The sequence below is a fragment of the Mus caroli genome, unplaced genomic scaffold (genome assembly GCF_978045245.1).
Source record: "Mus caroli unplaced genomic scaffold, Mus_caroli_1 scaffold_10, whole genome shotgun sequence".
Classification (NCBI taxonomy): Eukaryota; Metazoa; Chordata; class Mammalia; order Rodentia; family Muridae; genus Mus; species Mus caroli.
The window spans coordinates 51,307,014-51,320,289 of NW_028227265.1; the positions used below are offsets into that span (position 1 = coordinate 51,307,014).

Consider the following 13,276-nt stretch of genomic DNA (forward strand, 5'->3'; position numbering starts at 1 on the left):
ATTAGATTGTATTTCTTGTAATTTCTTTTGTTATCTTTATTAAATTATAATTATTGTAAATATTTGTGTTTTTATACACATAATCCTTTTGCTGTTGTAACCTTGTCTCCCACTCTGTTGTTGGTCTTTTAATTTTATTTTTTTTTAAAGTTATTTGTTTATGTCTTTGAAAACAGGGCCTCACACGTGTAGTCCCAGCTGGTCAGTGTTGAGCATGTTGACCTTGAACTTGCCTCGGCTCTCGCAGTGCTGGGATACGAGGTGAGTATCACTAGGCCAGATGTTTTACTTGGTGAACTTTTATAATTAGTCACATTTGTAGTAGTTATGCTACCCCTGGCCTTAGCTTTTCATTTTTATTAATTTTTAAAAAGTTCTTTCTTGCCTGCATGGGTCTGACTAGGTCCTCTGCACACATGTTACAGTTGTGTAGCGTGGTCTTCTTGCGTGACTCCTAACAGTGCGAGCAGGGGCTATCTCTGACTCTTTTGCCTGGCTCTGGGATCCTTCTCTTCATGAGGGAAGCTGTCTCGTCTTATGAGGAGGATGCTTGATCTCCCCCCACCTCCCTGGGAGACCTGCTCTCTCATGAAGGGAAAGGGAAGAGGACTGAGGAAGATGAACGGGGGTGGGGGTGGGGCAGCACTGGAGGAGAGGAGGGAGGGGAAACTTTGATCTGAATGTAATATATGAGGAAATAAATATGAAAATTAAAACAGAAAGGTGTCTCTCCATCTCTGTTTAGAAGGGTACTCTCTGTTCAGCTGTTAGTCTATAGTTCTCCTTCTCTTCTCTTCTCTTCTCTTCTCTTCTCTTCTCTTCTCTTCTCTTCTCTTCTCTTCTCTTCTCTTCTCTTCGCCCCGCCCCGCCCCGCCTCGCCCAGCCTCTCCCCTCCCCTCCCCTTTCCTTCCCTCCCTTCTCCTCCCCTCCCCTCCTCTCCTCTTCTCTCTCTCTCTCTCTTTCTTTCTTTCTCTCTCTTTCTTTCCTTCTTTCTTGAATATTTTCTTTTAAAGATTTATTTATTTACTTTATGTATATGAGTACACTGTAGCTGACTTCAGACACACTAAGAGGGCATTGGATCCCATTCCAGATGGTTGTGAGTCACATGTGGTTGCTGGGAAGTGAACTCAGGACCTCTGGAAGAGCAGTCAATGCTCTAACTGCTTAGCCATCTCTCCAGCCCTGTCTAGAGTTCTTGTGCAGATAACCAGGAGTTTCAGCACATCCATTGACAAGTCAGCCACCTTTCTTTTTCAAACAGAGTCTTGCTATGTGGTCCTTGATGGAACTCTCTGTGATGCAGAATTTTCTTAGATCTGGAACTCACAGAGACTCTCCTGCTTCCCCTTCCTGGGTGATAGAATTAAAGGCGCAGCCCACCACATTCAGCTTACCACCATTTCAAAGTGCCTGCTTTATTATATCTTAAACTTTAATATAAATTAGTTTTTTTCCCTGGTTCACCAGTTTGTCAATTTCTGGACAGCAACTCATTTTAATAGAACAAATAGGACATTTTTGGAAAAAGGTGACCCGGTCTCTCAGGGATCTCTAATGTCTGTGACTTCTAAGTTCTCAACACTTCTTTCTCTTCAGGTTCAATTGTAGTGTCCTGTAATTCCCATCCTCCTGATGGCAGACATCTGGGGCAGACTTAAAGAGGGAATTGCATTAAAATTCTATTTTTAGGGTGAGAACCAGAAGACACAACTCAGGGACTGGGGTGTTGTGGAAACTGACTCAAAGCCCAGGAGAACCCTCTCCGCTAATTCACCTTAACTAAGCATTTTAGTGCAGACACCGACTGGTCTGCACCCCACGGTTGCTGAATCCACCCCTCTGGGCTGATGGTAGCACTTTGCACACCCAAACACTCTCTGAACACTACATTGTCCCAGGGTTAGTCTCTGCTCTGCACTTGCAGAAATGAAATGAAAATAACCTGACTGCATTGAAAAGGAAGAAAGTCTTTATTCTTGGTAAATTACTACCCTTATGGATTCACTGGAGGAGCTCCAGAGGTTTCAGAGATAAGCTGCAGTCTTTCAGTTGCAAGCACACCAGCAAAGGTATCTGAGACTGAAGGATTTCCCACCTGCCCCAAGGCACGTGGGTATGTTAGGCTGTGTCCTGTCAGCTAAGCATGCCATGAATTTAAGTTTCTACACAGAAAGCAAATTTAGCAGTGCTTAGCAATACAAGCACAGACTGCTCATGGCCCTTTGTGTCTGCTGAGGTTTCCCTGAGATTTTAGCAGATTATCATGCATTTATTCAGTGTGAAAGATTTCTTTAACTCGTAAACATTTTGCAATCAGAAACAATTCAGATTAAAACTCCTGGAGGTCTTGTGGAGTAGCATGTAGGAGGAGACATTCTAGAGTTTATCTTATGAGTAAGTGTTGATCGTTCTAACCATCTAAGCTGTACTTCATCTTCATAAGCTTGCCATAGTCACGGCAGCACAAAATTCAATAAAGACAACTGTAATCTTCTTTTTACAACTCCCTATCACTTGTTACGTGCTCCTGTCTAATGAGGTCTAAGGCTATATGCTAAGTTTCTTCCTGCTTGGACGTTGAGCCACTTCAGTTCCATGTTATTGATTATCTGGAGACCTGAAATAAAATAAGCGATAACATTGACTTTTGCATTGTGATAGAAAGTATAAAACAACTCGCTTTGAAAGAGATGTTTACATCCTGTGTTTATAAACATTCCTTAAAGATGAAAATTTCTTAAAGTATATATTTCAGAGCAAGTCTGGTGGCTTAGGAGCAGTGCTTCAGCTTTAGCTTATCGAGCACTAAGTAACGTGTAATTGTTGTTAGGAATAGACTGTGTCTGCGGATGGGGCAGGTGGCTCAGCCATTGAGAACATTATAGAAGACCTAGGCTTGGTTCTGAGCACCCACATGCTGGCTTACAATTGCATATTACTCCAGTTCTAGAGGATATGATGCCTTCCTTAGGCCTGCTAGGGCATCAGACATACTCGTGGTGTACAAACATACATCCAGACAAAACACTGACACACACAGAAACAAAACAAAACAAATATATAAAAAAGATAATGTTCAGTATCCCACAAAAGTTGGAACTTCATAGAAATTACCTTCTTGTTTCTTCCTCAACATCTGGGAGTTGATATATGTTATCTTCTGTGGCTCGTCTAGACTCTCCTAAAGGAAAAAGAAAATAGATTCAAAGCTCTATCCTGAATAGTTTCTATTTATTTCAAGCTGGTGTTAATCCCACCGAAGGAGAGTGAAGGCCACTGACTCAAGTATTTCGGTCAAATTCAGCTTTGTTTTCCTTCAGACAGGGCTATTTTCCTAGAGTGGGCTTTGAGAGAACAGTCCTGAATGCAGGAGAAGTGGTATTTCTAATAGCCACAAAAACACAAAGCTAGGGGCTTTCTAAAGGTTTTTGTTATGTAGGAACTTTTTTGAGATGTCAGAACATCTCAAAATTATTTGGCAGAGCATCTGAAGGTGGAGGGCAGGTTACAAAATGTGGGGCATGTCAAACTTCAGAAAATGGGTCAAGACATGGTTAAACAAGCTTTACAGAAAACATGAATGAACTTATTTTGACCTTGTAACAAGAAGGCTTCTAAACTTAAGATGCAGGCAGGGTGGTCCATCACTGGAAACATCTTTTCAGTGAATGTAATCCTTAGCACTTAAATAATAAGGGTGTAGGTATCACTGGCTAGATGGGCCAATGATAGCCATAGCCCCCATTCAACAATCCTACAGCGTGACCTTGACAATACCCCTCCAAGAAACACAATTTCTTTTCTCTTCTTCTGAAATCAAACTATCTTTATTCATATATATGATATAAAATTATACATTTATGTATATGAATAATTTTATGTATGTGAGTGTACTGTTGGGAGACTTCAGATGCACCAGAAGAGGGCATCAGATCTCATTATAGATGGTTGTGAGCCACCATGTGGTTGCTGGGAATTGAACTCAGGACCTCTAGAAGAGCAGTTAGTGTTCTAAATGCTGAGCCACCTCCCCAGCACCCCTTTGCGCTTTTAAAAAACCAATCGTTTTTAGAAGTGGCTGTGTGCACGGCTTCCAAGGCTAGCTCAGGAGAGGCCTTGTAGCTTTAATCTGCCTGTCTTAGAATGCTGCTTTTAGAGAAGGCAAATTCAACATATGAGATGTCCTTTCACCAAGAGACTGCTTTGGTGGGCACGGTGGGTGAGTTCTCTAGCAAAGAGTCCCAGATAGGCCCAGCCTCCTTGCTGACCACACAGTTCAGGTATATGAGCAACCAATCCTTGTTTGACCCTTCAAATCTGCCCGTTTCTCACTCTGGGATACAATAACACTGGCTGGGCCACTGTTGTTGGTAAGATGACTTGTCAAAATGATACTAAAAACCGATTAATTTAGAGAGCAATGTAAATTACTCAAATAATGAGGTCAAATGCAGCATGTCTGCCTGTGTTTCAGCTGCCTATCTGTGTCAGTTGCCTACCTTACTTCCATATTTTTTCCTTTTCTTTTGACTTGAATCCATTGGGATAAACTCAGAAAGATGCCTCATCCTTGCCTGTGAGTGTTTTCAGGAGGCCCCCGTTTCCTATAATCTATTTTTGCATATGGGGAATGTGAAGCTTGGTACCCCACTTTCTGTCTTCCCCCTGCTGCCTAAAGTCCCCTTTGGGTTTTTGTCTGGAAAGTCCAGAGACTGTTTTTTTTTTGTCCCCCTGTTCTTGCTGCTGACCCTGGAGATGAATGCATGTCTCCATGGGTCACCTTTCCTTTACACACTTGTCCTCTTTCTTTTCCTTCTTCACCTCCTTGTTGTTATATTGCACAGCACCATGATCACTCATGCTCGGCGCTCTTGGTCTGTGAGTGGGATGGTTTGCACTTGTGGGTTACTGCACTCTGGGTGGGAGCTCTTCAGTTTCCTGATTGCTTGGCTCCCACCCTTTCCTCACCGCAGCCATTGTCTCCCTTGTTTATATGTAGAACAAGCTCTTCCGGGTCTCAATTTCTTGCATCAGTGACTTAGCTGCCATCTTCATCTTTCCAGGCTTTCTTTCTCTAACTCCAGCAATCCTTCTGCTCCACAAGGCTTTGTAGCCCCACCACCTTCTTGTTGTTCCTTGGCATTTACCATCTTCTCTTCTTTCTTCCTCCAATGTAAGCTCCAAGGTCACTCTTGAACTCTGTACCCCTTTCCTGCGGTGTCATGTCATACCTGACACTGTCACCCCTGGTCAAAGCAGCTTCCTGCCTGTTCCACTCCATGACTCAATCGTTCCATGCAGCTTGAGAGAATATACAGCCAGGCAGAGAAAGCTCACGATGAGTTTGTGGGCACAAACAGAAGGACCGCTATTGCTGTCAGATCCTCAGACTAAGCACTCCTGGCTCGGCAACTCTTTGTCTCTGTTAGACAGCTCTTTAACTCTCGAATTTTCTCAGCCCTCAAGCTGAAGATTCGTTTTCATCCAGTGACTTATTTTCCAGTTTCATATTGGAAATGAGTCGCACTAGGAAGGATGTTCTACCTGCCTGTGTTCTGTGCCCTCGTTGCCTTCCTGCTACTATGGAGGAGCTGCTTGCACTCCTTCGTAAGTTCTATTACTTGCTTCTTTCCCTACAGCTCTTCATTCCTTGTCCACACAAAACATGGCTCCCACAATCCCTTCTGCTTCCTACCCTGCAGGCTACTTTTTGTATACGGTCTGATACCTGACAATCTTACAAAAGAATACAGCTTGCCATGGGGTTGAAGGCAGGGAGGGGAGGTGAATTGTAGTCAGGAAGCAAAGCAGACCGGAAGTGGGGCTGGGTTATTATTCCTGAAGGCCCGCCCACAGGAAGTGGGGCTGGGTTATTACACCTGAAGGCCCGCCCTTAGTGACTCACTTCCCCCAGCAAGGCTCCCACTCCTAAAGGTTCAATTACCTTCCCAAACAGCACAAGCCACCCATAGGAGCAAGTGTGCCAACCGGAGCCTAACAGGGACACATCACACTCAGATCACGATGCCCAGCTTTCTCATAGGTCTTTTCTATCTGCGGATAAATATGCAATAGAGTTTAGGCCTCTAGGCTTGCAGGCACAGACATAGACAGAGTTGTATGGACGCACCTGGGCCTGGTGTTAGACCGTGAGGATCTATTTCCTGCATTTCTCCGCTTCCTTGGTCTTTCTATTTATTTTTAAGTGATAGAGCCTTGGCTGTCCTAGAACTTGCCCTTGAGCTCATAGAGATCCACCCGCCTCTGCCTCCCAAGTATTGGGATTAAAGGTGTGCCACCTCTTCCTCAGTCTGGAACCTGAAATAGTTACTCTATCATTCAGATTCAGTTATGCAAAGATTCGTAAGACTTTGATGCCATAGTTCTTCACGGAGGAAGGGTGACTTTGTCCTCACATAGGACATTTGGAAATGTCCGGAGATGCTTCTCTTGTTATAACTGATAGAAGGAAGTATGACTGGAATTTAGCAAGTAGAGGAATTGAAGTCTTTTCCTCCACAGGATCCAGTGATGCATGGGACAGGCAAGCCCTACATCTTCCACTAAGACAACCCTTTGAGAATACCCCAGACTCAAACAATATGTAACCACAGAGTGTTTTATTCTGCACAGGTCTAGCATGCTACGCTCTCCCATTACCAAGATAGAGAGATACCCAAGTGAGCTTGCAGGCCTGATTTAAAGCACATTAGGGAATTCCACAGTATGTGACCTCCATGTTGGGTCCAACTCTATGGACATTCCATTACTGGGGTGTCGGGGGCTGGAAACTTGCTGGGGAGGTCTGGAGACTGTTACTGAGGAAGTAGCTGAGGAAGTCTGCAAACTGCTGCTGACCCATCGTCCTTGCCTCAGGCCAGGTGGCCAGGCAGCTTCTGAGGCCTGGATTTGCCTGGAATTGCCCAGTTCTTGGAGACAGAGATTTAGGCCTAGTCTCCTTAACTGCCTATCTGAAGCCTGTCATGGAATCAGCCTAGCCTTCTCACAATGATATAAGGTTTGAGAAACCCTGTCCCGTTAGCTTGTGGGGTGCACAGAGCAAGCGATATTGAAAACCACCACTTTCATGTGCCCATGTGGTTTTATTATATGTAAAGAATACTCATGCGGAATGTTCTCTGCAGGCCTGCCTGGAGGAAAACTGAATGCTTAGAATGTTAAGCTACTGTACTTTTAGGCTCCCTATAATAGCATAGTCATTCTCATAGATACTATGCCCTGCTATTCTCTTTGAGGCTGTGTCTCACTGTGTACCCCTGGCTGGTCTTGAACTTTCCTATGTAGACTAGGCTGGGCTTGAACTCAGAGATCTACCTGTCTCTGTCTCCTGAGGCCTGGGGTTAAAGGTATGTACCACTCTTCCTGGCTGCCTTGTTTTAGATAAGAGCCTCCTTCAGCTTTACAATGGAATGTTTTCCTTGCTCCACAATATATGGAAACATCCAAATATCCTTAGGCCTATCTCATGCTAAGTCTAATTTTCTAAGATAGGGGTTCAAGCAAGGTGAGCTGCACAGGACCGGCATCTCAGGACTCCATCACTACCAAAGCTCTTATTTTTAGTCTTAATCTAGGACTACTCTCAACCTTGTTATGTAGCCAAGGATGCCCTTTAATTTCTGATCTTCTTGCTCTGACTTCCCAAGTGCTGGGATCTCAGGTGTGTACCTCCACAATGGATGGGTTCTGATGGTGCTGGAGTTTGAACCCAGGGCTTTGTGCATTCTAGGGAAGCACCTCACCAACTGAGTTACATCTCCAGCTTAGGTCTTAGATTCGGCATTCCTTTCAGTGTGGCGAATACAATGGTGTGTGAGTGGGCTGCAGAAGTCGTCCTTGGAGTGGTCCAGTTTGGTTTCAGTCATGTGGTATGGACTTCCCAGAGGCTGAAGGAAGGTGATGTTTACTCTGGGATACTGTCCTTGAAAGTTATCTGAGAAGAATAGTTACACACGCTGCTGCTAATATTCTACTCCACTTGGCTACAACTACTACTGGAGCGAGCACAAAGATGTTCCATGCTGTCTGTGTTAGGCAGTCTTGGCAATGGTTAGTTCACATATGAACATACTTATCCTTCAAGTTTTCTGATCGTCTGTGTGCCTGGACCATGGTGAATGCTATAAGACTGGGGAGTCCATCGATGCTGAAGCACTCTGCTTCAGTCCTAGGCTAGGTTGTGGGCTGTGGGTCTGACTCAGGGAGTGACCTGCAGGGTTTTGGAGATGGAAGACTGAACAAGCCGCTGACAAGAGTATCACAGGAAGCAACAGAAAGCACAGTGGTGGCATTTGTGCTTGTCTTGTTCCATTTCTGGAGAAATGAGCACTTCTCTTCTGCTAGCAGTGAAGACATCCTTACGTGGTGGATTCTCTCATGTGGGCAATGGGCAGGGGTGACTTACAGCATCTTCTGGTGCATTCTGTGATACACCAAGGCAGACGGTGTTAACTGCAGGCATTGTATTGTCTAATCCCTTTGTTTGAAAGCAGAGGTGTGTAACCTTCATGCTGTGCAGGGTTGGGTATAGATGAGACCTTGAGGACCTGCTCTGTGGATAAGTTTGGACTGAAATGGAACAGATACTCCCTGGCAGTTTGGTGACTAGATAGGCAGATGAATTTTTAAAATTTTGTCATGCAAAACATTTTTAGTGGCCATATTCTAGAAAAGGGTAAATCATAACTCATACGTAAAGGTTGTGTCAGGGTTTATAGAGTAGACCCCTGATAATGGATTCAACCTTTCCACAACAAATCAAAGGTATTGTTGTATGCTCACATGAATATACAGTAGTCATTACCTGAAATTTAAAACTCACTGTAGGCGGCAAACCCAGAGAGCAGGATGTGAAGGCTGTATTGTATCAGTGTGCTCTGCAGAGAATTTCTTTGTGTGGGTTTTGCCCAGTTGAAATATATGCTGCAGTTCAGAGCTAAAGGGATTACTTTTGAATAGTCATTGCAGGGGTTGATTACGTTCGTCTATCATATTTAGCCGGACCCTGCAGGCTATTATCCCATTAGCTGGGCTGGCCCTGCCATTGTCAAAAAGTTGATCACCTAATGTTAAAAGACCATGCTTTCTGTTGACCTTATCAAAATGCTTCATCAAAAAGGTTTTGTTAAAAGAAACACAGATTGTGTGATACGTAGCAGATTAAGAACATATACTGTGTATAAACATGCTCCCGTCTCTGGGAGGAGCATGCACTTCTGTCATTGCTGAAGATAAGATTTTTGTTTTTGTCTTTCAGCACATTTTATTTGAAAGCACAGACTTAACTCAGGAGACATGACACTGCATTTTCACTGATAGTAAAGTCTCAGAAATGGATTTCTCAGAAAAGAGTCCTTTTCTTTCCCAGCATGCACTTGTCTTACACAAAATTAACACAGGAAAAGTAAACTCGTTCATCAGTGGCAACAGTGAATTCACGATGCTGTGAGGTCAACATGATTTTGCAACACAGTTTCCCTGGAGAACAGACTTGCCTTGTATTTTGAGAAATAAATGTAGAAACTTAAAATTTGCCACTCATATTTGGTAACCAGAAAATAACTTTGAATAAATATATAGATTTCTGCTGGGCATGGTGGCCCACGCCTTTAATCCCAGCACTTGGGAGGCAGAGGCAGGCAGATTTCTGAGTTCGAGGCCACCCTGGTCTACAGAGTGAGTTCCAGGACAGCCAGGGCTACACAGAGAAACCCTGTCTCTCTCTCTCTCTCTCTCTCTCTCTCTCTCTCTCTCTCTCTATATATATATATATATATATATATATATATATATATACATGTATGTATATTTCTATATATCTATTTTATTCCTTCTCCTTTCTCCTTCTCCTTCTCCTTCTTTCTCCTTCTCCTTCTCTTCTCCTTCTTCTTCTTCTTAGATTTATTTATTATTATATGTGAGTACACTGTAGCTGTCTTCAGACACAGCAGAACAGGGCATCAGATCTCATTACAGATGGTTGTGAGCCATCATGTGGTTGTTGGGATTTGAACTCAGGACCTTCGGAGGAGCAGTCAGTGCTCTTAACCGCGGAGCCATCTCTCCAGCCCCTGTTTATTCCTTCTTTAATGGATGAATATCTTCAGTTATTTAATCATCCTAGTTAAATGACTTTAATGAAATAAATATATATTTTATTAAATGAGAATACCATTATCAGTATAAGGCACATTTTGATAAACTTGACTTTCAGCATATTTTATTATGAATTATCCACTAGTAAGTAATAAAGTACGAGTATATTTTTAGAAAAATACTGAGAAGTACAGTTTCAGTATTTAGAATAGTGTAAGTACAATTTTCAATTGTGATCATATTACAAAAGGTGACTCCTAGGAACAGAGACAGCTGGAAGACACCACATGAACAACTACGCCTTGAACTATGATCTCAGAGCTGGTGCTGGCTTGGCACCCTCTTGCAGGTCTCCCTTGTAACTGACAGTATGTGAAATGACTGGTCAGGGATACATGCTGTGATTCTGGAACACAGCTGCGTGCTAATTTTGGCCCGTTAACATTGTTCTCTAACCAAAAGAACTTCTCAGCACATAGAAGTTCCAAACACTTCATACTCTTGTGGTTTTGTTTTGTTTTGTTTTTTTGCTTCTAACTTGACTTTCATGGTAGAGAAGTGGCAGTCAGTCAGAAAGGAAGAGGTGGCATGTCCAATTGGTATTCTGATGACCATTTACTAAACTGTTATTAAGAGCTAAAGGCAGGATGCAGAATCTACCAAGGGAGATCAAGGTGCCCTATGTATAATGCAAAGAAAGACACGACCTTATTATCACCCCTAGGTCTGACAGGAGCGGTTGCGAGACAAAGGATCACCTGAGAATGCAGAAGGAACGGTTAGGAATGAGCAGAGGTGGAGCATCTGGGCAACAGCAGCCAGCCACCCTCTCTCCGGGGCAACAGCAGCCAGCCACCCTCTCTCCGGGGCAACAGTAGCCAGTCACCCTCACTCCTGGGCAACAGCAGCCAGCCACCCTCTCTCCTGGGCAACAGTAGCCAGTCACCCTCACTCCTGGGCAACAGCAGCCAGTCACCCTCTCTCCGGGGCAACAGTAGCCAGTCACCCTCACTCCTGGGCAACAGCAGCCAGTCACCCTCTCTCCTGGGCAACAGTAGCCAGTCACCCTCTCTCCGGGGCAACAGCAGCCAGTCACCCTCTCTCCGGGGCAACAGTAGCCAGTCACCCTCACTCCTGGGCAACAGCAGCCAGCCACCCTCTCTCCCAAGTCCCCTCCCCTGAAAAAAACCACATCAAAATAAGGTGCAAAATAACTGATTTCTGAAGACATTGGATATCAAGAACAAAACCAGTGATCACTGATTGGCAGAACACAAGTAACATGAGCCTTTAGTTGTCTCAGATTCTTTCTTTGAGTAAGTTTTCAGACTTCAAGTTGAGAGAAGGAAAATCCAGGAGCCCAGCATAGATCCTAAGTTAAAGAGATATATGGCTCTGAGATTCAGAGGATACCAAGTCAACTGGAGCTTGTAACCACTGCTACAGTGTACTGAAAGTTGGTGTGTCCTCAGATATCTGAGAAGGAGCCTATTCTAGATGAAGGACTTAACGGGTTGGATCTTTGGGAGGTAATTATACCATGAGGGTAGAACCCACAAGGATAGATTAATGCATTTGTAACTAAAGACAGGAGACAGATGTGAAGTTACAGCCAAGCCATTTGCAAACCAGTGAAGGATGCTCAACAGAAACTGAGTATGCTAGCACTCTGAGCTCAGACTTCCTAACTTTCAAATTGTAAGAAAAAACTATATTGTATTGTATTGTATTGTATTGTATTGTATTGTATTGTATTGTATTGTATTGTATTGTATTGTATTGTAGGGTACCAGGGAGGAAAGAGCCAGGGATGAGAAGTCTGGAGATCTGTACAGGTAAATGAAATCCCAAGTATTTACCCAAGTACAAATCACAGCCTTTAATCTGAGGCCAGAGAAAGTAAACATCGTGTGGATACAGAATAAAGTACAGGGTGTTCACAGAGAGCTGGGACTATTCTCTGCTGTCAGCAGTCATATAGGAAACTTCAAGTTTCACAGGATGTTGGATAGGTCTTGCTTCATTGTGGATAGTAGTTACCCAACACTAGACCTCACTCTGACCCTATGGAACAGATCATAAAAGTAAGATCCTTAAGACCAAACTGCTTCCAGGTAACTTTATTGCATCAGACAAAAGCTCAGAAATATTTATGGGAATGGAAAACTACACTGTACCAAAAAGGGGCTAAATGTTTGCAATGCCTGGGATCCAGGAAAAATAAGATGAACAGATAAAATTACCCACATTGACTCAGTCTTAGGGGGAGAGGCATTTAAGATGGTTACTGTAATTATATTTTAAGCACTTAGAGTGCTTAGAAATACAGAATGCATAAAAGAAAACATTAATGAATGGGAAGACAGAATTTGAGAAACTACTCAGAGAGTTAAAATAGTAACTTATTTTATAAGCTGTAGGATAAGTCTAATAGAGTTGTCTCTGCCTGTCCAGATGAATTTATTCTGTGATCTTCAGTGTTAGAGCCTGGGTAAAAGGCCTAGGTAACTGTTACCTGTCTAGCCTGCCATTTTGTGCTGTTACTTGGAAATTTTTTCATGTACACAGTTGATTGCAGATTCTGTTATGTTCTGTGCTTTGGTGTTCTTGAAAACCAATCACAATAGAGGTCAGTTAGAGCTGCTTTGTATAGTTAGCCACAGTAAGTTTGTACTCAGGCCAACTGCCAGGCAGCACTTCCTGCACCTATGCATGACCATGCTTTTATGGTTTTTGCTTTTATAAGCTGCTCCTGGGATGGACCCCAACCTAAGAGAGACAGCTGCACCGATATAAGAAGCTATTTGGAATAAGACTTCCATTTTGAATAGTGGTTGAGTAAAATTTAAGTTCCCAAGACCTCCCTGGGAATTGACATCTGCTTGACATGGCCTTAAACAAGATGGCATGGAGCAGCACCAAACTTCACCCCATCACCCAGAAGACTGTAACGTAAAACAGAAGAGTTCTTCATGTCCAAAGTCTTTTCTTTTAATATTTTTAAACTGTAGTTCATCACTGACAACTGAAACAATACAGAAACAATAAGGTCCCCAGGCAGACGAAGCATGGTTAACCAGTGGGAATCTCATTCTGGACAGAGGACTGATGAGTGCCAGAAAGGCCAAGCACAAGAGAAATTATAACAGGAGTTTTA

The 13,276-nt window shown here is 43.3% G+C and overlaps 1 protein-coding gene across 4 annotated transcripts in view; it reads right to left on the reverse strand.

Annotated features, from left to right (window-relative positions):
• Window positions 1–1,530: 1,530 nt before the first annotated feature.
• Ttc29 (tetratricopeptide repeat domain 29) overlaps window positions 1,531–13,276 on the reverse strand; it is a 190,534-nt gene continuing 178,788 nt past the window's right edge. For all 4 annotated transcript variants that reach the window (XM_021170294.3, XM_021170292.3, XM_029480810.2 and 1 more), the window contains 2 exons: window positions 3,118–3,184; window positions 1,531–2,620 (listed from right to left, as the gene is read on the reverse strand). In XM_021170294.3, coding sequence (XP_021025953.1) covers window positions 2,602–2,620; window positions 3,118–3,184 — 86 coding nt within the window. In that variant the 3' untranslated portion in view covers window positions 1,531–2,601. The remainder of the gene's footprint in view (window positions 2,621–3,117; window positions 3,185–13,276) is intronic.